General features: G+C 41.2%; 2 protein-coding genes across 2 annotated transcripts; one reads left to right on the plus strand and one right to left on the minus strand.

The window, feature by feature from the left end:
* Positions 1-10,287: 10,287 nt before the first annotated feature.
* On the plus strand, positions 10,288-12,774 carry LOC147854652 (exocyst complex component EXO70B1-like). Its single transcript, XM_087331229.1, has one exon. The coding sequence runs from the start codon at positions 10,462-10,464 to the stop codon at positions 12,622-12,624; it is 2,163 nt and encodes a 720-aa protein (XP_087187355.1). The 5' UTR covers positions 10,288-10,461; the 3' UTR covers positions 12,625-12,774.
* Positions 12,775-15,308: 2,534 nt separating this feature from the next.
* LOC147854653 (ubiquitin receptor RAD23b-like) lies at positions 15,309-20,083 on the minus strand. Its single transcript, XM_087331113.1, has 12 exons — positions 19,920-20,083; positions 18,958-19,119; positions 18,804-18,851; positions 18,601-18,710; positions 18,454-18,492; positions 18,168-18,342; positions 17,880-18,068; positions 17,732-17,794; positions 16,204-16,251; positions 16,014-16,126; positions 15,859-15,937; positions 15,309-15,769 (listed from the first exon to the last, which is right to left on the minus strand). The coding sequence occupies exons 1-12, from the start codon at positions 19,983-19,985 to the stop codon at positions 15,653-15,655; spliced, it is 1,209 nt and encodes a 402-aa protein (XP_087187239.1). The 5' UTR covers positions 19,986-20,083; the 3' UTR covers positions 15,309-15,652.
* Between the last annotated feature and the right edge of the window lie 7,604 nt (positions 20,084-27,687).

Raw genomic sequence — 27,687 nt, forward strand, 5'->3', positions numbered from 1 at the left:
CTCCAGCACTAAGAAAGGCTGACTATACCGAAGGGGAGCCAATTTATGTGACTGTAGATACGAGCCCAACCGGAATCAAGTGGGTCATCAACCAAGAAGGAGAAGATAATGCACAGTATGCCATCCGGTTCGGAGCAAAGGTTCTCAGCGAATGACAACGAGGATACGCCCAAGTCAAGCGGGAACTTTGGGGTATTGTGTCGGCAGTGAAGACGGACAAAGACTACCTGATCGGGTCAGAAGTGATAATTGCGACAGATTGTCTCCCAATCCTTGGGATGATCCAGGATGTGCGACCCCAAATCTAGCTATGCTAAGGTGGATCGCCTATATCAAGTCTTTAAGCCTAGAAATCCGCCACATTGCAGGGAAGAAGAACACCATGGTTGACATGCTATTGAGGGCAAGATTTGAGAATGAAGGTAACATGGTTTTGGAAGATGAAGACGTCACCCTCGACTTCTTTAAGATGGCTCGACTATTGGCGAAAGACAAGGGCACACTAACCCTCCACGCCTTCAACGAGGAAGAGTACGAAGGAGAGTGGTTACTGATCGGCAGATTCTTAAGAACAATGACGACGGATGCTTCATTGACGAAGGAGGTGTCTCTACGAATCCGGATGAAAACTTACCAATATTTCTTGAGGGGAGGATTCCTTTGGCGACACCCAAAAAGAAGGACAGGAATGCCACGTCGAGTGGTGGTAAAGAAAGAAGACCAAGTGACACTGATGACTGAATTCCACGAGAGTCCTTGGGTAGGTCATAGAGGAACATGGGCAACATTCGAAAAGTTGAAGGAGAAGTACTGGTGGCCAAGCATGTAACAAGATGTACTCCATTTCGTGTCCACATGTGAAACTTGCCAAGTACATTCAAATATACATCGTCGTGATGAGCTACGACCGACATACCCACTCACCATACACTTCAAATGGATGGTGGATCTGGTCTCGATGCCAATGGGAGTGGGACAAATGAAGTACTTAGCTCTAGCAAGAGAAGACTTCACAAATCAAGTAGAAGGACGGGCCTTGACAAATAAGACGACGTCAGCAATTTGCAAATTTCTACTCGAAGAGGTTGTCTGCCGATATGGATGTGGGAAAGATAGTGGCTGACCGAGGGGAGTTGGATGCACACGAAGCAATGGAGCTCTTCGAACAACTAGGCGTGAAGCTCTCCCTCACGATTGACTACAATCCAGAAGTGAATGGGAAGATCGAGCGAGGGCATGGACCAATCGTCAAAGCCATCATACGAGCATACAACGGTCGAGTCGGGAATTGGCCACGACTATTGCCCTATGCCTTGTGGGCCGACAGAACTACACATACTTCAGTGATAGGGTATATGCCAATGGAGCTTATGTATGGACAAAAGTCAGTAATGCCCATTGAAAGGACGATCGCCTCATGGGTAGCGATACCATGGGAGAACGAGATAAGCCGAGAAGAATTATTAGCGACACGGATAAGGCAACTTGAAAGGAGACCTAAAGATCTAGAAAAAGCGTGGAAGATGATGGAGGTAGCAAGAGTGAAGAACAAAATTCGGTTCGACAAGACGCGTCGACTGCATCCCAAGAAGTTCAAAGAAGAAGATTGGGTATTGGTCTACGACAACAGCCTTGACAATCAACACAATACAACAAGAAACTTCGCAAGAAGATGGTTCAGACCATATGTAGTGATAAGTGTCAACGACAATGCCACATACCACCTTGTGGAGCTAGATGGATCAAGGTTAGCCATACCCATTGCGGGAAAAAGATTAAAGATTTTCAAGAAAAGACAAGACGAGGATCCTAACCTGGATCACCTCGACGATGAAGATAGTAGGACAGAACCTACAAACTTGAGTTATGTACATGAGGACGTAGAGGAATCTTATTGATCACCCTAGCCGAAATCTCACACTCTCTCTTCTTGGTACGTACCGGAGGATGTGCGGTTTGGTGGGGGTGGATGTCGTAAAGATTTTCGCCAACGGTGTGAAAATTGAATGGAATGTACAAAATCGAGTGTGGTTCTTCACACACAACATAAAACAATAATAGTGAAGATACTATTTTATACTAGTTTAACATCTTGGTACAAAAAGATGGAGGTCTTCAAGAGCTTTCGAATACACTTTACCACATAAGAAACAGACAACTAAGTGGCAATTTATGTGGGTATGAAGTTTGCGAAGAAGAAGAAAGAAAAACAAAACTACGAGATATCCCACATAGACAGGACAAATAAGGATCCTAGAGTATATAACCAGGGCCAAAATCTAATACTTTGTGTTTATGAGTGGATCATAGAATGTTCTAGGTGACTTGAGTTAAACTAATTTGATAAATGGGTGTGGCCTAACTACTTATAATGGTTTTGGCTGACTGGCAATCGAAACCAGGACCGGATGGCGACAGACAGGATCAGATCGGTCAATTGATCGCGGTGCATGGTGTTTTGAAGATTTTCGGTGTAAATACAAGACTAAAAGCCTAGTTGTATTTTGTGTTTTAAAAAGGATGTGTACAAGGCTTGAACCTTGCACCTCCAAGATAGGAAGCAATATATTTACCACTAAGCCAAGTCATTTCCTTAAAAGTTATATTTTTATCATTATACTTTTACATGTAAATTCTCATACATGAGAGCTTAGATGATGACATGGCAAGTATGCATTTCATGCATTACGTGCATGTCTTGCACCCTCACATGCACCATATGCATGGGGGCATCTATAAAAGAGTGGAGGAATCAAGCAAATGAGACTAATGAAAAATTTGGGAAAAATAAGAAACTTGTAATCCTATTGTTGATGTATCTTCTCTCTTAAATCTAAAGGTTAAAAGTTCAATCTTTATCTCAATATCTCTCTTTCGTCATATCAATCTCTCTCAATCTATCATTATAAATACTTTCTCGCTAAAGTTAGTGCAAACTTCGAATCCTTCCGGTCCAGGACCCCGGTGGTTCCGCCTCTCGATCCGCACGTAGGTACAGATCTTCACGACAACGTCTGCACCCATCCTCGTCCAAGGTTTCATCTTTCTCCGCTTCAAAGCACCCTTTTATGGGGATGTCATCGAGGAATGGCATGGTGATGTCGAGGATGCAATCTCTCAATACCTTGTTCATTGCATTTACCATGTGGGCTATAGAGTTAGTGCCTCCTTGTGGCAAGGTACACATTCGCACTAGGCCGATAGGGGTCCGCATCGTCGTGATGTCCCTACTCTCCATAGCTAGTTGGAATTGATCATACCCCAAGTATAGATCACCGATCGAATAAATAGCCCTTCCAGCGAAGGCCTCGGCGAATTCGTCAACGCCCAACCCGACCCCTGCATTTCGAATTGTCACTTGATTAACAGGTTGTAGGTCTTGGATGAAGCGTAAGGTGTCGTTCTTCTTTGGCACAATGAACCACCGATTCGAGTATGGGGCGCTTGATGGCTCGAGGATACCCATCTCGATCTTTTCCTTGAGTAGCTCAATCAACTTCAGGATGTGAGCTCTCGAAACCAGAATTGGTTTGATGTTCCACAGTACATGCGGCACCGTAAAGATCACCATTGGCTCCACGATCTTAGGGTTTACGCACCCTATCTCAACCGACGAGAAGGGGAAAGCCCTTCCATGGCTTTCGATCATCCTTCTAAATCTTTCCTCCTCCCTAGGCAATAGGAAGCCACTCCCACCAATCCGAAGCTTCTGTCGCATCTCGTCGGTGAACCGGTGCCCTCTACCCAATGTGGCCTCCGACCTGTACCGGTGTCTCCGTTGTTGCTCTCGCCCAATATGGCCTCATGTAGTGACTGTCCACATAGTCTTCGACTTCCTTAGGAACCTCCGTTGACAATGCATTTACAATCGCGGGCTTTGCCACTTCTTGCTCCGTCGAGAGCCGCTCCCTCCTCATTAGGTCGATGATGACCTCGTGGAATTCTTTCTTGGCAATTCCGAGGACCTCTCGCAAAGTAAACTCTACGCGACTATCGAGGATCCTTTCCTCCACTATCTTCTTCAAGTCCGTTGCTTGTTCGATCTCCGAGCAAAGCTTGAATTTGGGGGGGTTCCCCTTCTCTTTCCATCTTTCGTCGCATGCTTGAGACTGGTTCAGTTCTTCCCTTCTTCATGCACCTCGAGTGTCGTATTTCCTTGATGGACTGGCTCCCTCATCTTTCCTACCTTCTTCTCTTCTACCATTACTTCGTAGTTTTGGCAAGCGGCTTCCACTAAGCCTGTCTTTTCTTCCATCGGATCCTTCCACCCAGTTGCTTCTTGGACCCTTCTTTCCGCTTCGTCCGCTTCTTCTCTTTTGAACTTTCCCTGAGAGAGGCGTCCAAGGATTGACGGCCAAAAGTCAAACTATTTCTCCTCTTGCCTCCTCACCTTTGTCCCCACTCAGATCCCGGCCGACGCCGAGTAGTGGACGGCTTCAACATGTCGTGCTTCGGCCTCCTCCATTAGCCTTCTCATGCCCCCCGGCCTTGATTCAATCCCAAGGGGCACCTTTTCTCCGTCGAATAGACCCTATTGTTCCAAAGATAGACAATATCCCTTCTTAGGGCCTCTTGAAAGTCTCCACACTCCCTTCGTAGGTGGTCGGGATTGTCGCACCACATACATATTTGCGCGAACGGGGGACGTTGATCTTGAGGGCCGCCACTCTCTCTCCTAGCTTGCGTTATTTGGAGATCTCACACCATCTTTGTGAGCTCGTCTGTTGCCGACCCTCCCAACAGTGCTTCAACCACGTTTCTCTCGGGGACGAACCTTGCATTTGCTTGCTCTCTTTCTTGAGGTGCTCTACCACCCCTGGGTTCGTGTGTCTCACCAATGGAACCTGTGGATGTTTGGCCGCTCAATGGAGACTCGTCGTTCCATTCTCTTCTCTTATCGAAGCGACTACAAACCCATTTTATCATAGCCCAATCCGTCGTGAGCCCATCATCAGTTTCGAGGAGGAGCCCCACCTTCTCTCGGTCTCGTGCAGCAACAGCTTTTATGAATAGTAGGACCTTGCTTGTGTCAAGCACCATCCTATCGAGAGTCGCGTGTCGCGCGAAGCGCTTCTCAAATTCTTGTAGAAGTGCCATAGTATTTCTCCCCTTGCCGGGAAGCTCAACCCACTCCATTAGATCCCTTTTCGAAATTCTGAGTGAGTCATCAAGGCCGTACTTCTCGAGGAGTCTTTCTTCGAACTCCACCCAATTGCAACAGTCCGCTTGGATCTCGAGTACCTCTGCATGGATACTCAGTGTTACCACTCTAGCGAATTCGGTTAGCCGCTTATCTTCGGGGATGTTTCGCATAAGCATTTCGGCCTTATAGGCATCCAAGTAGCTCGTGGTGTCTCTTCCATTGAACCAACTCGTTGTGCTGACCACCATCTCTATTGCCTGGTCTAGGCCGGTGATGCCTTCTCAGGCATTTACCTAGTGTTCTAGCGCCACCGCCATCGCTTCAGCGAGTTCTCCTCCTCGCATCTTGGTTCTCCCTTACCGCCCTTTCATGTCGGGTTCACCAATTTATGTCACGAAGTTTTGCACATGTGTGTTACTTGGGCGGGACCACAGGGGGTTTTGGACTAGGGAGTACTGAAGGGACAAAGAGACCCGAGGTTTGCTTTACGACAATGCTACTTCCCGACCCCTTCTCGAGCAAGGGCTCGTTGCCCCTTTTTGTGAGGCCGATGGCTTTCGTTGATCACGACTCCTCGAGTTTTCGAGATCACCACATGAGCCAAGTGATCAAACGGGTACAAGCAAAGATGAGCACGCAAGATGAACGCACAAGGGGACGATAACACAAACATGAATGTCTGTACGTCTTTATGAGGAGGAGAGGTGCATGGGCATGCCCGAATGCTCCCTTGTCACAAGACGTCGAACGTACAAGGAAGAAACAAAACACACGCACAAATACTCGTACGCCTTTATGAAGAGGAGAGGTGCATGGGCATGCCCGAATGCTCCCTTGTCACAAGACGTCGAACATACAAGGAAGAAACAAAACACACGCACAAATACTCGTACTCCTTTATGAAGAGGAGAGGTGCATGGGCATTGCCCGAATGCTCCCTTGTCACAAGACGTCGAACGTACAAGGAAGACACAAAACACACGCACAAATACTCGTACGCCTTTATGAGGAGGAGAGGTGCATGGGCAAGCCCGAACGCTCCCTCGTCACAAGACGACCGAACGTACAAGGAAGACACAAACACGCGCACAAATGCACGTACGTCTTTATGAGGAGGAGAGGTGCATGGGCATGCCCAAAACGCTCCCTCGTCACAAGATGACCGAACGTACAAGGAAGACACAAACACATGCACAAACGCTCATACGCCTTTATGAGGAGGAGAGGTGCATGGGCACGCCCGAAACACTCCCTTGTCACAAGACAGCCGAACATACAAGGAAGACACAAGCATGCACACAAATGCTCGTACGCCTTTATGAGGAGAGGGGCATGGGCATGCCCGAAACACTCCCTCATCACAATACAACCGAATGTACAAGTGGACGAGAACAAAGAAAGAAAGAAAGAAAGAAAAATACTAATGATATTGGTTAAAGAAATAAATATGTGTTCGATTCCAACGCAAGAGGGCCCTTTATAAAATAGGGTTTGATTACAATGTGGCAACTTCTAGTTAACCACAAGCTCAACAAAACATAAATACTAAATGCCCTTAGAGACAAGAGCAAATCCGAACACGACAAAGACGAACACACGAGCACCACAAAAATGTTGATCCCAACGAACCACGACCACTCGAATGGCGAGCACACGGGCTTGCAACGACGAACGGGGCGAAGCAACGTTGAACCCACGAAGCTCAAGCTCACGAGCACTTCGAGTGCCAACGCGAAGAAGACGAGCACGTGGCGATGAGGGGATGAAGGGGTATGAGATGAAGGGAAGTGGTGAAGATGAAGATGAAGAGCTCCGAAGGAAAAATGGCGATAGTCTCCTCCTCCCAAAATGTCCTCCCAAATGAGCCCCCCTCGACCTCCTTTTATAGGAAAAAAAGAAGGGGGGTCGCCAATTTTGCGTTCAATGAAAAAGGAATAAAAATCCTTAAATGACACTACGTTGTAAGACCAAATTTGAACCAAGCACCTCTAACAAAAAGCTAATGCAACTATCCACTAACCCATTAACACTCTCTTACATAATATATTATTCTACATCTACAAATTCATAGCCTGTCTCCCCTCTACTTTTTATCTCTCCTCTCTCTTACTTTTTACACGAGCTTCTATACCCCCTTTCCACCCTTTCTTTTCCCTTTTCTTTTGCATGTGCAGAATTAATTGCCTTTGTGTGCACACACATTGCACATACACATTTTGACCCCCCCCTTTTGCTGATTTTTCCCATTCTCGAGCTCACCACATCACGACAACGGCGATCAAGGCTCAAATCTGTCCCGATCCCTTTGCTCGAGGTGGTCGAGTGGATTGGTACCCTTCTTTCTCTCTCTTTTTCTTTTCTTTAATATCTATCATTTATTTTATTATGTCTTGCTTACATTAAAGATAATCTCTAACATTATATCCATTACACTCAAAATAAGAGTAATGGTGAATAATCAATTGTCATGAGTATGTATTGTAATTGGTACATCCTAGTTTGACTTGGTACCGAGCTTAGTGCACAACTAATGAAATTAAGCACCAAATTAAGTATGTGGAGTACAATGATATTAATGTGTGTATAATGGAGGGGTTAATATGTTTATCATTATTGAGGAGATGATACAAGGGCTTCTTTTCGTTAGGTACACATGACATTAGGTGTGTTAGAATATGCATTTCAAAGTTGTGTTTACGTAAGCACGAGAATATGGGTGAAGCCCCATAAAAAACAGAATGGTTGCCTTTCTATATCGGGCCAAGGAAAGTAAAAAAGTTGGTATAAATATATCATTTTATAGATGCCAACACAAGCATATAAGTACCAATAAAGATATATAAAGACATCATTTATAGATACTAACACACGCACATTTACATATGCTCCTACATATCTAGATTATTGCATACGTTATAGATGCCAACTTTGGCCCATATTCATATATATATATCTTACGAGTGTGTGTTATATATTTTGGTTGACCACAATGTAATATGAAATATAATTTATAAATACATGTTTGTTGGGAACCACTTAAACTATTTTTCCTCGTGTTAAAACATTTGGACTATTGGAGTTAGAGCCTTGAGAGCAATGACAATGCTTGATGTTTTTCTACAATTCATTCTTCGTGAAGTATCATAGGCATATCATGGATTTGGAAAGTCTTACATAATTGCTATCTATACTTTACAAAAGTCCTCCTTTGGTGGGACTTAAAACTATAATAAAAATTTGAGTCACATTCCCCGTGAATTCTTCACTCTTTCAATGCATCGATTCATTTCGAAGAACTTGGCCTTGTATAAAAAAAATCAATTGACTTTCATTAGTTCTCTATTATATAATTCTAATTGTCTTTTCAAGCCTCAAATGTCAAATTCTTGTAGAAAATGCCTTCAAACTGCTCAAAATCTCTTGTCTTGGAAAACTATTGCACGGATAGGAAATTTGGGCGACAATAGCTCTAACAAAAGGTCATGCTTGTGAAGACTCTCACAATAATGATAAATCATGCATTGAACACAATAATGTGCCACTTGAAAGAGTAGAACGCTTCAAAGTCCTTGCAGTTGATGTCACTCCAATCACGTATGGAACAAGTGTGCGTGCTACGGAAGTCAGAGCGATGACTTGTTGTGCATGTGATAACACATGCAAAGGAGAAATCAAACGTTGGGTTCTCAAGAAACACTTTTTGGCATGTTTGTGATGTCGATGCCTCTATGGCCTGCAATATGTGCGGGATGTTGGCATCTCAAAGTCGACTTGAAAAGAGTTTTAAAACACTTGAAAGCCTTGTCTCATGAACTTACTTCGAGTCAAGTGATGATGTTATAGATGCTCCTACGCCTTGTGACTAGACCCTTTTCTATTGATAACATGAGAAGCAAGTAAAAAGTTTAAAAGGCTCTTAAAAACAAATTGTTGAGTTTAAAACAAATACAAGATATGGAAAACTAGTTTGGAAGATGGAGCTCAATAGATTACTCAATGAATGAAGTAAATGTGCACAATTAATGAATCATGACTTGGTAGAGGTGAGGAGCTCTTGCACTCTCGATGATGCCATTGTATATGTTAACTCCTAAAGTACAAAACTAACTTCTCCAAACATGTTGATCACACTCATACATGCTAGAACCAAACCCTTTCTCTATCACGAGCACGATTGCTTACGTAAGCCTCAACGTACATTCTCTTTGTTGCGAGCTAAGGTGTAGGAGCACTGTGGGGGAGACTCAGCGCTTTCTTTCGGCATCGAATTGGCGCGCGGTGTATCAATTCAGTGTGGAGCGGGTGACTTTCGACTGGAGTAAGATTGGATTCAATTTGTGCATTGATTTAAGTGTGGGATGGCTAGACAGTCTTCGCATGTGTGTGTGTGTGTATCAATGTAGTGTGGAATCTGGATGGGTGTCTCTCGACTGGGGGTAAGTATCACATAGTGCTCGTACGGTTTCTTCGCAGTTCAAGCGCATTCAAAATTGTAATCCCCATACATGTTTCTTTGTTAAACGTTGTTGGCCGACATAAAAAGAGGCCAATTGTTTCCTGGTGTGGGTAGAGAGAGATTGCGAGATGGGCAAATTGGCGCCCTTTCTGGCGTCGCCGTTCCCTTCACCATTCGCATCACCGGCCTCTAGCGAGGTCTACCAATCGGCCTCCTCTCAATCCGGGAAGAATTGGTCAAGATATTGGGGGGGGGGGGGAGGGGTCAGTCAAGGGCCGAGTGTCCATGTCTATGTTTACTTTTTCTTTTGTGGGAAATGAAATGGTCAAGGGGGTCAAGCGTCACTTCACGCACTCATTTGACGGAGCTCCGTCAGTCAGACGTCCATCCCCTGCTCCCGTCAGTCAGCTTGGACGGCGACTGCCTCCTTTCTCCCTCATTCATAGCACTTTCTCTCGATTCTCTGGATCCTGCAAATTCCCATCATGAATCCCTATTGAATCGATGCTCAAGCTCTCGCACCCTCCCTGTTAGGGTTTCCATCGCACAGCTCTTACCCTCCTCCCTTCAGGGTCTTTGTCAGGCTGTTGGATTCTCACAAGATCCTCTGTTTTGTTAGGGTTTACACAGACCCGCACTCAGAGAGAGACAGAGAAACCACAGACTGCCTTGCTCTGCTAGGGTTAGGGCGTTTTTTTTATTCTCACAAGACCCTCTTTTAGGGTATCATTTGAGGTTTCTTGTAGACAGAAAAGCGCCAACATCGTTCGTTGCCAAAAGGTCTTCTTGTTGCCACAACTTCTGCCCGCCCATTCGAGTCTGTGGACTTTGGTGGCGTTTTTCTTATGCTTGATTTTTCCTAATGGCGGATCCGAAGGGAGAAGATCGAGTGGCAGCCACCGCTAACCATATTCTGCGAACCCTTAGCTCCTCTCAGGCCGACGATATGATGAGGATCCTCTCCACCTTTGACGATAGATTCTCTAGATTCAGCATGAGTTCCATTCCTTCATCCACGGATTCTCAGGACCAAAACCTTCAGTGCCCTGACGAAGGAAAAGGAAAAGATTCCAAGATTATTGAGAAGACTCCATTGCCCTCCGCCCTGAAATCGGCTGAAGAGATAATCATGAAGTGGGATTTGAACTCCGATCAATCTCCTTCTTCACAACAACCAACAACATTTCTATGGTCCGAGAATCGAGAAGAAGCTCGCCGATACCTTGATGCAGTGGATAAATTACATACTTTCATTGAATCTATGGCAAATTCAGAATCACTTTCCTCTTCTTCGACATTGCCATCAGAGGTTGCCACAGCTTATAATGCTTTACAACTTGCAATGTTAAGGCTAGAAGCAGAATTTTGTCATATTCTTAGGCAGAATCGTGAGCCTGCAGATCCTGAAAGTTTGTTTGACCTTGTCTCTGGACGATCTTCGTTTGATGCTGCCTTTAGCTTCAGCTTCTCGAGCAACAATAGCAGCCGAAGGATAGAGGAAGAGCAAGAGACCGATGCTAAATATAATGCTAAGTATAATGTTGATGGTCATGATGATGACGATTATGATGATAATGATGATGATAATGAAGGTAAAAAAGGAAGGGAGAGAGAATTTGATGATGAAGGAGAAGAAGAAGAAGAAACGGCCAAATCAAGGGGCCTTGCCGACATGACTCTCGACCTCTTGCCTTCGGCTGCAGTATCTGATCTCTTCGAAATCGCATCGAGAATGTTGCAATCAGGTTATGAATCTGAATGTGTCCATGCTTATATTGGTATCAGAAAGTGTGTTCTCGAAGATAGCCTTGGCCATGAGAAGTTCTCCTTTGAAGAGGTGCAAAAGATGCCATGGGAACATCTAGAGAATGAGATTAACAAGTGGGTCCGCACCATGAAAGTAGCCATCCGTTGCCTCTTCCCCTCCGAGAAGCAACTTGCTGAACGTATCTTTGCTTTCCGAGTGTCTGTTTCAGATCAATGCTTCACGGATGTGGCAAAGCCAATCCTTATCCAACTCTTCAACTTTGGAGAAGCCATTGCCATCAGCCGACGATCATCAGAAAAGCTCTTCAAAATACTCAATATGTATGAATGCCTTAATGAATCGATCTCCCCGATCGAGACCATGTTTGTGGGGGAGCCCTCAGAGACTCTAAGGCACGATGCTTTGGCCATTTTGAATAGGCTCGGGGATGCAGCATGGGGTACTTTTGTAGAGTTTGAGAATGCAATTCAACATGAGACCTCAAAGAATGCTATGCCATTTGGTAACATCCACCCTCTCACTCGCTATGTGATGAATTACCTGGCATTGCTTTCCGAATACTCTGATACTATGAACCAATTGCTCCCAGATAGGGTTGGAAATTCAAGCAGCAATCAAGATGATCCTGATCGAGGTCCACTGTCAGATATAATGTTGAGCTTGGTGGAGAATTTAGACCGAAACCTCGACGCTAAGTCAAAGCTCTATAAGGACCCTGCTCTTGCTAGTTTGTTCTTGATGAACAACGTCCATTACATAAGCCAGAAGGTAAAAAGCTCAGAACTCGTCCGGAAGTTTCTTGGCGATGAGTGGATAAGGAGGAACAATGGGAAGTTGAGGCAATATCACAACAACTATAGGAGGACGGCATGGACTAAGGTATTGAGCTATTTGAAAGATGAAGGGATCAACATTAGTGGGGGCACGGCTAATGGTGCTACAAGGAATGTGATCAAGGAGAAATTCAAAAGCTTCAATGCGGCATTTGAGGAGAATATAAGGACTCAGTCCAATTGGGCTGTTCCGGACCCGCAGCTTTGTACCGAGCTTCGGATATCGGTAACCGAAATGCTTCTTCCAGCTTATCGATCTTTTCTTGGGCGGTTTCAAATCCACTTGGATGCGGTTAGACATCCAGAAAGGTACGTGAAATATAGTCCGGAAGATGTCGAGACTTACTTGAATGAATTGTTCGAAGGAACTTCAGGATCTTTGAACAGAAGGAAATCATTCCCTGTTGCTGGTAACACTATGTAGAAGGTGATAGATTTCAAGGGAATTTATTGGCAGCCGATAGGGATTCAATACATTGTATATCTTCCATTCAGGGTTAAGTAAATGCCTACAAATGAATACTTGTAAGTTTGAGAATATTCTTCAATTTAATTCCTTTCATTGACAGCGAAATCTCTGTTGCTTTTGGTTTAAACATGGTATGAATCATCTTTAGCATTAGTGAGATGTAATTGAACCCTGGTCTACGGAAGCTTCACTACCTTTCAAACACTTTGGGACATTAGGACAATTTTCTAAGTCTTTGCTTGGGCCTTGAGTTCCTTTCTCAAGAAACTTGGTATTTGAGCTAGTGTTGATCGGATACAATAATCCCTTGTTTCAGTACAAATCTTGATTGGAATTTTGACACTCTTATGTGAACTAGGCAATAGTAACGTGAGGGAACAATATGAACGAGTGTGGCTCTGATTGGATCCCATCACTTGGTATGCATGGAACTAGGTCTTGACGGAAGGGCATCATAATGTATTCAGAACAACAATATAGTTGCTTATAGTTTATTAAATAGAATTCTCAATGCTTGGTTTTATGGTTTAGGGGTACACCCAATCATAAACTATATACAATTTTTAGGTGTTTAATAGCCCAACTCTATAATAAATTATAATCATTTTCCAATTGTCTCTTCTCTTAGTTGCAGCATCCATAACAATGATTCGAACTCAGAACATAGGAGTTGCAATGCTCAAATAGTAGAAGCAGCTAGAAGCACAAATTACAAGCTGCAGTCCTTAAAAGATGTATATACAAGACAATTATGTTCAACCTGAATTTTTAGCACGTCCCAATGTAGGGATGCCACGAAATCATCTTGTGAAGACAATTAAGTGTTTTAAATATATTTCAATACGTCTACCATGAATGGGATGAAATCACCTTGTGAATGTAAAGTATCTTCACGATGCGTCAAGAAGTAAATTATTAAGAGTATGTTCAAGTAGGAACTTTAAAGAAATATTACCATATCTGTTGGATTTCCAAGCCTGCTGAATAATGTGGATTATAAATCCAAGTTTATGGAATCGAACATAAGATCACCAGTAATGCTGAATCATTGCACTTGGAAAATTAATTAAACGGGCATCACAATCAAACCCAAATTATGATTACTTTCTCACTTCTGAGAAGTGCACAAACCCAATAGCTCATGCTTTTGTTAGTATTATAATTGACAACCATTAGAATCCCTTGTTTTTGCTACTACAATTTATACATGAATTTATTTTGTCATATGAAGTATCCTTCAAAACAAACCATGTGGTAAGAAGGAAATGTACATCTGAAGAAAACATTAGCTCCATGTCTACTATCATGATCCTAGTACAAGAAATTAATAGTACGTAAACAATTTTCAATACTGAATCAATTAAATCCTGAATCAATCGCCATAAATGATGTTCATTTTTGGACCTTATGGCTGTACACATACAAAGCTTCGCCCAGGTTACATTTCCATTCTATTCAAGCAAATAGTATCACAATATCACTAAAATATTCCTCTATTCCTCAAATATTAATGTCATTCCATATCAGTGAGGCCATTTAGATAAAAACCCAGCAAACATCACAATAGAAGAGAAGTTATTATCTATCCCTTAATCATGTTTGTTTTTGGTATAGTTTTGGCAAAGCTGGGTAAGTGTTACCATTAAAAATATCACTCTAATACCTGTTACAAAATCAATTACATGGCCTAATCCTAAAAATACCATAAATATCACTGCAAAAAATTTGAGAACCTCCTAAAATTCAGAGATGATTTAGGTTAATCCTTCCATCACCAAATCCTATTATAGAGATTTAGGTTTGAATACATATTTCACATTCACTTGGCTTGTAAAACATTTCATCCTTCAAACTAGCATTTAAAATATGTCAACGTGTCTGAAAATTTGCTCAATGATGTTAATGAGATCTAAATTAATAAATAGAATGATCATGTTAAAACCACCATTTTGTTGTTTTGTCGACTTTAAAACTGCCAACCAACTACCATTTTAAATCATTGACCATAAGGCTTACGTATTAAACAAGGGTGTTAAATTTCTAACATGTGTGAACACTAATCCGTAATAATGATTGAAAAAGGGAGCATTATACAGCAATCAGGATTAATTTAATGACATAGCTACTATTGGTAGACCATGAAAACACTGCTACTTCATGCTGATAACTTTCATGCCATAAACAATTTACTTTTAAAACACTGTTATTGGTTACGTATGAAAAATGATGTCATTTCATGACGCTATGCAGGGTACTGATAAATTGTGTGATGCGCTATTTGGTTTTAGGAAAATCCAACCACCAATAGCTAGACCAGTATATAGTTGGTACAAGCTTCCACAAGCATAAACTTTTAAGTGTAAGATTCTGAATAGATGAAACATGAAAATGAGTACTAGACAAAATGTTAACTTATGAGCTTCTGAATGTTATGCTTAGGAGCAAAATCTTCTGCTCAGATTTGTAAACGTCTACAAAAACTCGTACATGTATTGCATGGAGAACACCAAAGTTAATGAGAATGAAGTTCTAGGGTGCATTACGATAGGCATGTAATCATACGACCTGCCACTTCCAAGTCCTAAATCAAAACTCAGCACACAATCTATTTGCATTAACTTTGCAAAATTTCAGTGAGATAAAAAAATGTGAAATATAAGTTCTTGATCAATGCAGTTTTAATGACTCGTTGACATCAAATATCTCAATTTACACGATCAGACCATTTAGCAAAGTTCCTCGAGAGAAAAATCAAACAGATACCAACCTCCTAACTTCCTATGTTGGAATCATACAATAAAAGACAATGGCTGACTTGGTCTTTCTAGTTGCTGTTGCAGAAAGTAAATCACATAGTAATCATTTCCCTAACCATGATTTCAAGTTTCCAGGGTATACTCAGCACTTACATATGGACTAATCATTGTTGTCAACCTTCATGTCCGAGTGAAAAACACATAGTAATACCAGAAACTTTATGGGCTCACTCTTCGTTCTCACCAGTGTCCTCCAAAAGATAATTTGCGGCAAGAAGCTCATTTCTATCACATGCCAAGAAAGCTTCTATAACACGTGCTCTGTCAAATCCCAATGCTTCCAGCTGGCATTACAAAAAAAATATCAAGATCGAAATGCTATCACGTAAACTTCATGCCGATTTAGCTAGCAAAACTTTCCGATTCAAATTACCCGTGCAATGGCTTCCCTTTCATCGGGTGTGACATTTATTGCCTGAGGCATTGCTTCTGCCATTTGTCCAAGCACTTCACTGCATTAATCATAGACATACAACAATCAGTCATGAATGCAAACATGAATCGATCAATGGAGACCTCAGGTCCTACCCTTCTGCTCCTTCTGCACCAGGTTCATTTATCAGCCTGAGGAACTCTGGCTGGTTGTCACTGATTAGTCGTAATAATTGAGGGTTTTGTTTGCCAAGTTCTAGCAACATTGGCTGTAAAATATGCACACATTAAGTACCATTAGATGAAAGGAAACAACTTGCATTTAATTTGTAGGTAAAAATCCAACCTGTAAGATCTGGGGATTTGCTTGTACCATGCTTCGTATAGCTTGAAACTACATGGAACAAACAATTAATTACTTAGGAATCAGGGTAGAAGAATCAGGCAAGGAAAATGAAAGAGAAATCTCAAGCATTTCACAAACACGGTTTTCTCTCAAAGACTTACAACTGCAATTGCTTAATTAATTTAATAAATTACTTTTCAAAAGTTACACCATAAGAAAACAAACATGCCCTGTCTATCTTGCTAAAAATGAAGCTATCATTGTTCTGAAGGTTCTCCAAAAGAATTGCTAAATCAGAACTACATGAATTATCTAGTCATCTGTAGTATTTCTCAAAGAATGTCTTATTTAGAAGATATACAAGTAGAAATTGCAAAATTCAACTGGACTCTCCACAAGAAAATCCATCTCTGCTTTAGATTGACCTCTTCTGTAGTAGAAACCTACCTTCAAGGTTATTCTTAAAAATATATTGTTTCTATACACGAGACAATATGTAAGTCCAAACTATGCATACATTTGTTTTCCTTGAATAAAGTAAATCCAAGGATTGCTCTAAACCAAAAACAATAATTGAGCTTCCCAAGTCCAAAATAGTGTGTGCAAATGAGTAAGCGAGAGGGCACAACAAAAACACCAGTAATCAATATTCAAAAACTCAAAATATGGGTCAGGTAGGTTTGAAAAAATACACTAAAATGAATATCATCTACAAGATGGTATAGCATCCCTACACATGTGACAAGTCACCTTCGCCATAAAATAAGATTTAATGCCTTCTCCTAAAATAAGATTACTCCAATAAATATTTTCCAAGATATTAATCCTAAATTTCAGCTTTATCTATAAATTTCTGAATTGCATGAATCTAGCCCTCATTTTGGTTTGAGCAAATACAATAGTTGTTCTCAATGAAAGAAGGATAGCAGAAAACTTTTACAGCATGACCAAATCATACAAACAATACTGGTTATAACTAAATATATCACTTGTAAGCAAAACATATTTGCTAACACAAACAAGCACCAATTACTTGTATGTTCATGTTTATCTTGTAATATACAAGAACAGGCTCGCCAATGAGAGTACATTTAGTTTTGTGATATTGTTACTATTTGTCAATGATCAATCAATTGTCTATGTTAACTAAACTTGTGATTAATAGCCATTGGACAGAATGCTGCTTTTCAGCTTCATAAAGGATTAGTATGAACAGCATGTAATACAGTGTTCAGCCAAGGTGCAGTTTTTTAAAGGATGCTGTTGGGAAGACCGAGCCAGCAATTATGTGTTTCTGTAAAGTGAAGGGAGTTTCTTTTCTTCAGCTTCTGGACTAATCAACCTCTTGCTCAAACTATATGCTAACAAAAAGGGATGATATATCCACATACGACTAGTTATTTAAATGTTACAAAAATGGAAACACAAGAATGTGCTCAACTTTTGCTGACAAGATAGACAAGAAAAGCAATTTCTGATATGCATTTAGTAGAGATTCTTTTCAACGATATTTTCTTGCAAACCCTACCTGTGGATTATTTCTTAAGAAATCTAATGCACCTGGGGCAGCTCCACCAAGGCCAGGCATACCCTGGAAAATATATTTAAGAAGTTGAGTTAATGTTAAAAATGATGCAAACTCTAGAGATGGGTTATCCAAAATATATGTGAAATACCTGAGGAAAGAGGTTCAGTGGTGCAGCATTAGGTCCAATACCAGCAGAAGGCTGTACAGGTGCTTGTGTTGGCAGCACTGATGGTGGTGCTGCAGCCACTGGTAGTGCAGCTGCTGCTGCAGCTGCAACTCCTGTCGCAGTCGCAGGTGGTGCAACAGGAGGAGCAACCTCAGGTGCATTTGGTATACCCTGAACCAATGCAGAAAATTGTAATACACCCTAAACCCTGCTTCTCAAAACCTCTAACATTCAGAACCAAATTGGATAATGTATAGCATGAAAGAATACATTGTATAAATATTCGACAGCTCTCTCTGGATTATTAAAGGCAGCACGTAACGATCGGATAACTGTTTCTCTATCCCAGCTCCCTCCACCCATGTCCATGATCCATTCAACTGTTTGCTCGAGGTTTGAACCAGCAACAAGGTTAGATGCAGCCTGACCATAAATATCTGCAGGTCTGAAAGGTTCGCTCATGTTAGCCTTAAAATTAAGGATGTGACCTTTCTAGATCCATATCAATCTGATGTAATTTATTAGGAATAGTGTATTCAGGTGCATATATACTCACTGTGCAGGTGCCACATTGGCATTTTCCACTGGAGGTACTCTGCATCAGGAAAACAGATGCATGTATTGTCAGATATTTCAGCCACCCAAAAGGGAATAGCATCCCTACAGACATATATATACATATAAATTGAACTTCATATCTTACGGAGTTGACACAGGAGGCAAGACTGAAGCAGCTGCTGTTGAAAGTGATGCAGGTGATGCAGGTGCAGCTGGACTAGGAGCAGGTGCAGGAGGTGGAGGTGTTGAAGAAACCTACAAAAAATTAAAATTATTGCAACCAAATATTTCACTTATAGACAGCAACAGCAACAGTTTCAAACAACTTCAAATCTTCTACAGACTGACCTGTGTCACTGCACTTGCCGAAGGGGCTGCAGAAGGGGCCGGGGCCGCCTTTGTAGGAAAAACGGAAATTGCAAAATAAGCATATGAAAAGGCCAAATAAGAATATCTGAATAAATAAAAATTCAGTTTTGCAAATCCTGTCTCATACTATTACCTTTGAAAGCATGACAACTAAGAAGCTGTTTTCTACAACACCGTTCTCCTCCATAGTGGTCTCATCCTTGAGCACTTTGCCTTTGTAAATTAGCAGTTGCTGATAGCATGGGAATGCATCCTTTCCTTGAGTTTCCTCAATTCTTTGCTTCACAGACAGGACCTGTGCAAAGAAGCAAGAAATTAGTTTTGCATAGGGATACTGTTCCTTGTGCAAAAATTTCTAGATATGAAATCATTGTTCTAAAAGGAATATAGATTGGATCATCATACTAATGTATCAAATGTATTACAAAACCATAAGTCAATGGGAATTGCTTACTGTCATGTTTAAATTGAAATGCAAAAAAAAATCAAACAGTTCAACCATCTTTTCATATTCCAGTCCAGGAAAAAAACTGGTCATTGTTAGCGGTATATCCATGAAATCAACTTGCTTCCATCTTTATATTGGAATCTGCACTACATGCTCACATGTTCAAACAGATCAAGCTAATACTTCATTCATTTTCCAGTTCAGGGAGAAGACTAGTCATTATGTGTTGCCAGTTCACAAAGATCAAGCTAGCATTTCATTCATTTCAGATTCAGATATAGGAAAAGACTACTCCTTCGGGAGAAGCGAGATTAATGCATCCTCCTTTCAAATTTCAAATTTTCACAACTTCATCCAATACACATTATCCAAGAAACGTCTAATTGTCGCAAAAGGGATGCCAAATGAATGATCACGGTGTTATTAAATACATCAGGTGCGGACTCATCCATGACTACATGGGAAACTCACTTTGCACTCTACGTTACCACTTCGAGCAGATCGAGCTGCGGTTTCATAAACCCTAACCCTACTGAACAAACTTGATCAAAGGATAGAAGGCAGCATTTGAACACGAATACAGAGGTATAGTGCAGCCCAAAATTCCCCAAGGCGGGGGGTGGGGGGAGCAAGAAGGAGCTACTTACTGTGTCAGTGTTCGAAGCATCGATGTCGAAGTGGTTTCCTTTCAGGGTTTTGACAGAGATCTTCATGGCTGAGAGACACAGAGACTGATCCTTCTTTCTCTCTCTCACGCACACGCACGCACGCGCTGCCTGTCTGAATCTGTCTGTCTGAATCTGTCTCGTTGTCGTGGAGACGAGGAAGAGGAATGGAGAAGGCAGAGAAAAATGAAAAAAGGGGAAGGGAAAGAAGTGTGGGTAAATCTGCAGTCCGTCTAATCTGACGGCGCCTGACGGGGAGGGAGGGGGGCTTCTCCCTCACAAGAAGGTAGGGAGGCCCGTCCGTCTCATCTGACGGCCCCTGACGGGATGCCAAACCTCGCACCACCTCCTCATGGTCATGGTCATGGTCATGGTCATGGTCCATTCCCATCCGCCGATGTTTAATTTAAATGGTGGCAAGAAAATATTTGGGATGGGGGCAATCGGCATCTCCTGATCATCAATGTTATGAATCGGTAGCAGTTCGGCTTCGGCTTAACCGGTTTGGCCTTGTCCAAACCAAACCGGTTAAAACCCTTAATTAGTTTGGGAGTTTCCAAACTTGTACAGAACCGGTTCTTAAACTGGTTAAGGCTAACAGGTTTGGCCAAGCCAGTTCTCCTAACCCGGCTTACGAATCGGTTTGGTTCGGTTTTCACTTCTCCGGTTTGGGAGTTTCCAAACTTGAGCCAAATCGATTCCCAAACTGGTTAAGCCTAAACCGGCTTAGGAATCGGTTTAGCCAAGTCAATTAAGCCTTAACCGGTTTGGTCCAATTTGGTTCGGTTCAGTTCGGCTTGAGCCATCCCAAACCAAGCTCAAACGGTTAAGGAAGCACAAGCCTAAACCAAACCAAACCGCCAAATCGTTTGAAATAGTTTAACGATTTGATTTAGGCTTGAGCCGAGTCGTTGCCAATTCCTAATCATCATCATCATGGTGTTCTTATTGCCACTCTCTGTCATTCGATCACAATAACTGATGTGTTATGGGCTCGATTCATCACGCACAAGAAGGGTGTATTCCTTGCATCGTTGAACCACAACTTGCAAATGTATATATACGACTTGATGTTGAATTGTTCAAGCTCAGTTTTTCAAAGTTCTATAATTCCTTTTTATACTCGTGCTCCTAAAGTACACCGTTAAGCTTTGAATCAACTTTTGTTTCACCCTGTTGAATATGATATGCAGAAGAATATGTGAGGACCTACAAGGTGATGTCAGGCAAACAATGTGTGCAAGATAGAGAAGTAAAATATGCACAATATGAAGAAAAGTAAGAAGCACGATAACTCAGATGAAGCTCTAATGGAAACTTGTTATTCTCTTTTGTAATTCTCTCACTACAATGTTACATTTGGGCATATATATAATCAAGCCCTAACTTGAGGACGTGTTCACACTTAAGTATACAATTTGGAAGGAGTTGGCCTTTTATGCCAACAAACTCCCCCATAAAAGGGCTACTCTTCCTATGTATACAAGTAATTTGGGTTATCTCCCCCGTGAACTTAGATTACAAATTTGATCTATAGTTACAAGTGTATACATATAGGGTAGTCGGCATTCGGTCGAATCTACAATGGTAAAGTTGGGATATATTTTGACTCAGCTAGTCATTCGGATCATATATCATCCGAGTTAGTTAGTTAGTTTGGATCGGCTCATGTTCGATTCCGACTCTTGGCCTTTGGTCAATCGCATGCTTCCTGCTCGCGCTTGCTCCTATGCTCCCCGCTAGATCCTCAATCGGTCCTTAGCTCCGCTTGCCCCTCGATCTTCTCCTCTCCAGTCAGTCGATCTCCTTGCAGTTGATTGCGTCTTTAACCTCTCAACATTCTGGCTCTCTTGACTTTGCATTTTTTGCTCGTTTGGTCGGGCTGATCTTCAACTTATCTATTGTGATTGTTTGTCCAACTCTCTTCTACTCAGGTTCTTGTCGTAGTCCTATCGTTGTCCTCAATGCTCCGAAGTGTTGTTTTGGGAGTGGCTTTGTTAGGCAAATGACGATGTTCACCTTAGTATCTAAGACATTTGCGTTCAAAAGTGGAAGGATTGTGCATTCCATTATTAGATTCATTTTATAATCTTGTGATTTTAGGCAAATTCAAAAAGTTGATAACACTAGTATCACATTTCGTAAATAACATATAAAATTTGCTGATTTTTTGAGATTTAAAAAGTGTCAAAATGATAATTTCTAAAATTCAATAGTTTTTCGATAAATGTTTAAACATTGAATGTCTACTAGTATGAAATGTAGTTAACTTAAGGAAAATCGCAATGGTTAACTCAAATCACAAGTTAAGATTAATGGTTTCACTATCTTGAAGAGATGTAGGTTCCTGAAGTGTCATCAACATCTATAAATTTAGTGCTCATCAACATCCGTAAATTCAGAACTCCAAAAATGTAGACAATATTCATGAACTATCAAACCTAGATGTGAACATTAATATATCATTGGAACATATCACATAACTCTCCTCTTCTTCCTTTTGAGAACTCTCCTCCAAAAATTGTGAAGTAGTATCTAATCCACACAGGTTGGCAACGGTAAGGTCCTTTACTAGCTCGTCGTCAAAATCAATAAGCTCTTTAAGTTCACCAGCTAATGGAGCAATTGGTTCATGTGATGCATGGTGAAAACGTTATGACTTTAATCATCATGTGAATGAAACGCACTTGCTCATCCAACTTTTGTCAGTGTAAAGTCATACACAATGATTACCATCAAATTATTTTTAAAACAGAGATTTCAGTACAATTCGATACTAAGGTTCAAAGTGTTTTCATCACAATTTGATTTTTAGTATCGAATTCAAGTTTAAAGTTTTTAGTTTAGTTTATTTTATTTTTTTTGAGAAAAAAAAACTTCAAACCTAAATTCGATACTTAGTATCGAGTTCAGGTTTTAAGTATTTATTTATTTATTTTCATAAGTATCAAATTGTGATGAAAAATCATCACAATTTGAAACCTGAATTTAATACTAAGTATCGAGTTTAGGTTTAAAGTATTTATTTATTTTCGTAAGTATCGAATTGTGATGAAAAATCATCACAATTCGAAACTTGAATTCAATACTAAGTGTCGAATTGTGATGAAAACATCCCATTTGCATCACAATTCGATACATAGTATCGAATTTAGGTTTACAATTTTTTTTATCATAAAAAAACTATAATTAAAGAAAGTAAAAACTTTGAACGTGAATTCGATACTAAGAATCGAATTATGATGAAAACACTTTGAACCTGAGTATTGAATTGTATTGCAATCTTAATTTGTTACATTCTATCGAATTGTACTAAAATCTCTGTTTTTAAAATAATTATGTCGATGGTAATAATTGTGTATGACTTTACACTAACAAAAGTTGGACGTTTAAGGATGTGAACGATAAAAATAATAAAAGAGAAATTACCAAGTCTAGAAAGTGGCTCGGATTGAAGGCAAACAAGATTTAGTGCACATAATTTGGAGACACCATCTGGTTTTAGATGAAGACAATGCTTTGATTGGTATATTTGAAAATGAGGAGGAAGAGTCACAATTGTTAATAATTAGGTAATTAATTATGGGTTAATTAGTACCTAATTATGTGATTAAGTAGAAGAAGATTATATGATGTGTATGTATGTATGTATGTGAGAGTGTGAGAGGAAGAGAGAAAGAACACTTATAAACAACGAGACAAGATGGGGGATGATTAACTATATTATAAAGTAGTATCAAATACAAAAATACCCATAATAAGGTATATATACATCTCATGTGGAAAGGTGCACATGTGTGAGTAAAATATAGGTACAAAGGTGTAAGTCCTATATTAAATGAGCATAGGAGTGGAGGATCTATAATGTATCCCACTCAAGTACAAAATCCTAATTACGACTTTAAGGTCAACACACTAACTAGATTCTATCTAGGTAACTATTAAGTTACATGTGTTGGCAAGCTAACTAAATCTAGTTGAGCTTGATATCTCGATAACTATAATAGTGACTCTCATGAAAGGAATGATCATAGTGATACAAATAACTCCTGAATATATATTTTGTGCAACGATATGTAACAGATTTAGACAACATTTTATTCAATGATATACAAAAGCTAATTGTTTTAAAATATTTAGATTTAGATTTCTTTAAAATCTAAAAAATTATTAGTTGTCCTTTTTCCTTAAAAATACACAATGTTACTTTTCGTATTTGATGAAATTTTGACATTTTCCAGTTTTACCAAATAGTGAAAATTTCAACTTTTTCATCAACTTTTTGAGAACATGTGATCTTGATATCAAGGTGTTTTGTGAAATGGCAAAAAATGCCCCAAAATCAGACGAAATATTCCTTATCCTTCCATTTGTACGCGATTCTTCCACTTGTGAACGCGAACATGTTATCTATCTTCTAGACTTCGAGCTTCTTCTATGTTACGAGCTCCTGGATGTGATGGTACCGCACCTCAATGCATTTCGTCTTCTCATGGTAAACAAGGTTCCGAATGAGGTGTATTGCATTTTGTGAGTCACAATAAATGGTCAGTGATGGATGGTCGATTTTGCTTTTTGACATAACCAAATTGCTTCATTCACTACTTCTGATGCAACAATGTACTCGGCCTCTATGGTCGACAAGGCCATGTACTCTTGCAAATTAGACCTCCATGATATGACACCTCTACCATAGGTGAATATATATCCTAATGTCGACTTCTGATTGTCTAGATTGTTGACGTAATCAGAGTTTGTGTAGCCTTTGACTTCGGTCGGATTGTCGATATGAAAATCAATTGTACATCTTTGGTTCCTCACAAATACTTGAAGTTGTGTTTGACAACCTCCCAGTGCTTCCATCCTAGGTTCAACATGTACTAGCGACGACCCCTTACGACATATGCAAGGTCAGGTCGGGTCGCCACCATTGCGTACATGATACTTCCTACGACTGATGCATAGCGTATCTTTCCATTGAGCTCTCCTCATAAGTTGAAGGAGACTCCATGTCTGTTAGTCATGTTGACATCGGGAGCAGAGTCAATGGCAACTTAGCGTTCTCCATGTGAAACCTTCTAAGCACCTTTTAGATGTAATCAGATTGGGAGAGTTGGAGATCTTCGTCATCCGATTTTGCTCAATCATCATGCCCAAGATATGTCGGGCTTGTCCAAGTTCCTTCATCGAAAATTTATCGTAAAGGCTCCGCTTTAGTCTTCTGATTTTTGCTTGATTGCTCCCTGCAATCAACATTTTGTCGACATACAAGATCATGTAGATCCAGGACTCGTTGACCAGTTGTCGGATGTACATGCATGGGTCGAAGTTCGACCGACTGTAGCTGAGCTACCGGATGTAGGTATCGAACTTCTGATACCACATTCTCGGCGTTTGCTTGAGGCCATATAGGCTCTTATTTAGTTTGTAGATGAGACAACCTTGCTCCCCCGTCACCGTGAAGCATGCTGGTTGAGAAATGTAGATGTCTTCGTCAAGATCTCCATGTAGGAAGGTCGTTTTGACGTCAAGCTGCTCAAGCTCTAGGTCGTTCGTCGTCACCTAAGGGTGGTTATTTTGACTATTGGCAAGAAGATCTCATCATAGTCAACCCCATGTTCCTGTTTGAAACCTTTGGCGACGAGCCGAGCTTTGTACTTGGGTCGTTCCGAACCAGATACATATTTGTTTTGGTAGACCCATTTGCACGATAGTGGCTTCCGTCCAACTAGTAGTTCGACCAACTCCCATGTCTTGTTCGCATGTTCGAGTCCATCTTGGATCTCATGGCTTCGAGCCATGTGTCAGCATTCGGTGAGACTACAACTTCCTCGTACAAGCTGGGTTTGCCTACATTCGTATAATTGACGTAGTCAAGGCCTAGTTGATAAAACTCTGTTGGTTATCTAACTCGTCCAGATTTCTAAAATACGATTTCAGTGATGTTGAATCATCCTCCCCTTCTTCGGGATCAATTGACAGAGGGATTGGTGCCTTGGTCGGTTTGGATTGGTCTTTCGGCACCTTGGGTGATTTGGTCAATTTGACTATGTCTACTTCAACTCTATCTATATCAACTCTGCCTTTTTCGGTTGTGCCTAGGTTGAACGATTCGGCTCTTGCCGATGCAGCCCTTTGGTTTTATCGGCTCTTCTTGATTTTCCCTCTTCAACCCATTCAACTATTTTTGCTGATTAGGCCCTTGTCGACCTTTTAGTCGAATCGAATTCAACTAATGGACCTTTAACTAATTCGGGTTCGATAGGGGGGTCGCTAGCTTGGTCGTCTTCAATTGTTTGTCGAGTCTCTGATTCACCTAGTCGGCTGGCCCTTCTTCGACCGATTTATCAAGGTCAAATGAGACCTTTCTAGATATTTTCTTTCATTGTGTTCAGTTAGAGAGTATTGAGTCTTCATTGAAAACCACGTTGCTGCTCCGGATCAATTTCCAGTTCTCTGTATCCCATAGCCGATAGTTGAAGTCACCGTTTATGTCGTAGCCAAGAAATATACACTTAAGTGCATGGGGTGCTAGCTTGGTATTCTTATCCTTGGGGATGAATAAGTAGGCTTTGCATCCGAATGTACGAAGCCTATCGTAGGTCAGCTTTTTGCCAGACCATAGTGCATGTGGCACTTTGAGCCGGATTGCTCTTGATGGTGAGAGATTGATCAAATAAACATCCATTTACAACGCTTCAGCCCAAAATTCCAGCTTTAGTTCAAATTGTTGGAGCATTGTCGTCACTCTCTGCTGGACCGTTCGATTGATCCGTTCCGCCACATCGTTTTGCATGGGAGTGTAAGGAATGATCTTTTGGTGCTGAATCCCTTTTTCAGACAGCTATTGTTTGAACGTTCGGGAGGTGTATTCACTTCCGTTGTTAGACTAGAGTGTCTTCACTCGGTGAACTAATCGGTTCTCTACTTCGGCTGACCACCGAGAGAAGACGTCGAGCGCTTCATCTTTCGACCTAATCGAGTAGGCCTAGACCTTCCGTGTAGAGTCATCTACGAATGTGATGAAGTACCGAGAGCCTCGTAGTGACCTTTCAAGCATCGACCCACAGATATCGGTGTGGACCAGTTCTAGGGGCTATCGTATTGTCTCATAATGGAGAGAGTGTGAACTTTGGATCTATTTCCCATAATTACAAGGCTCACAGAATTCTGTCTTTGTCTAGAGCTTTGAGATGTAGCCGATTGCAATAAGTCGGCCCAATCCGGCTTGTGACATATGGCTGAGTTGGCCATGCCATAAGTTCGATTATGACGAATCGGCTACGTTCACATCATGATCGCCATCAATGGGTACAAGTTGTTGTACTTGTATCCAAAGTCGATTTTCATATTTCCTTAAACTTGGTGCAGGATGATTGAATTGTCGTTCGACAATTGAATGGGGATCTTGCCGATCCCTGCTATTACGCAGTCTTGCCCATTGCCGAATCGAACTATGCCGCGGGCCTTAGTTGAATAGTTCGAAAACTATTCGATTTTGGGGGTCACGTGAAAAGTGGCGCTCGAGTCCAACAACCATGTTGGTGTGTCATGCGCTAGGACTTCTCCGATTGTAGACTCCTCCACATAAAGGATTTCTCCCAATCGGGAGTCAACAACATTTACTTGGTTGCCAGTAGTAGACGGTTCGAATTAGAGTGTCCTTGTGTCCGATCGAATCGCCCACCGTTTTCCCTTATTTTTATTGACAAGCAGTCGAAGCATTGTGACTAGTTTTTCTGCAATGGGC

Source organism: Azolla caroliniana, unplaced genomic scaffold (assembly GCF_043228905.1).
Source record: "Azolla caroliniana isolate FFs.n. ecotype wild unplaced genomic scaffold, voAzoCaro1.0.p SCAF_15, whole genome shotgun sequence".
Classification (NCBI taxonomy): Eukaryota; Viridiplantae; Streptophyta; class Polypodiopsida; order Salviniales; family Salviniaceae; genus Azolla; species Azolla caroliniana.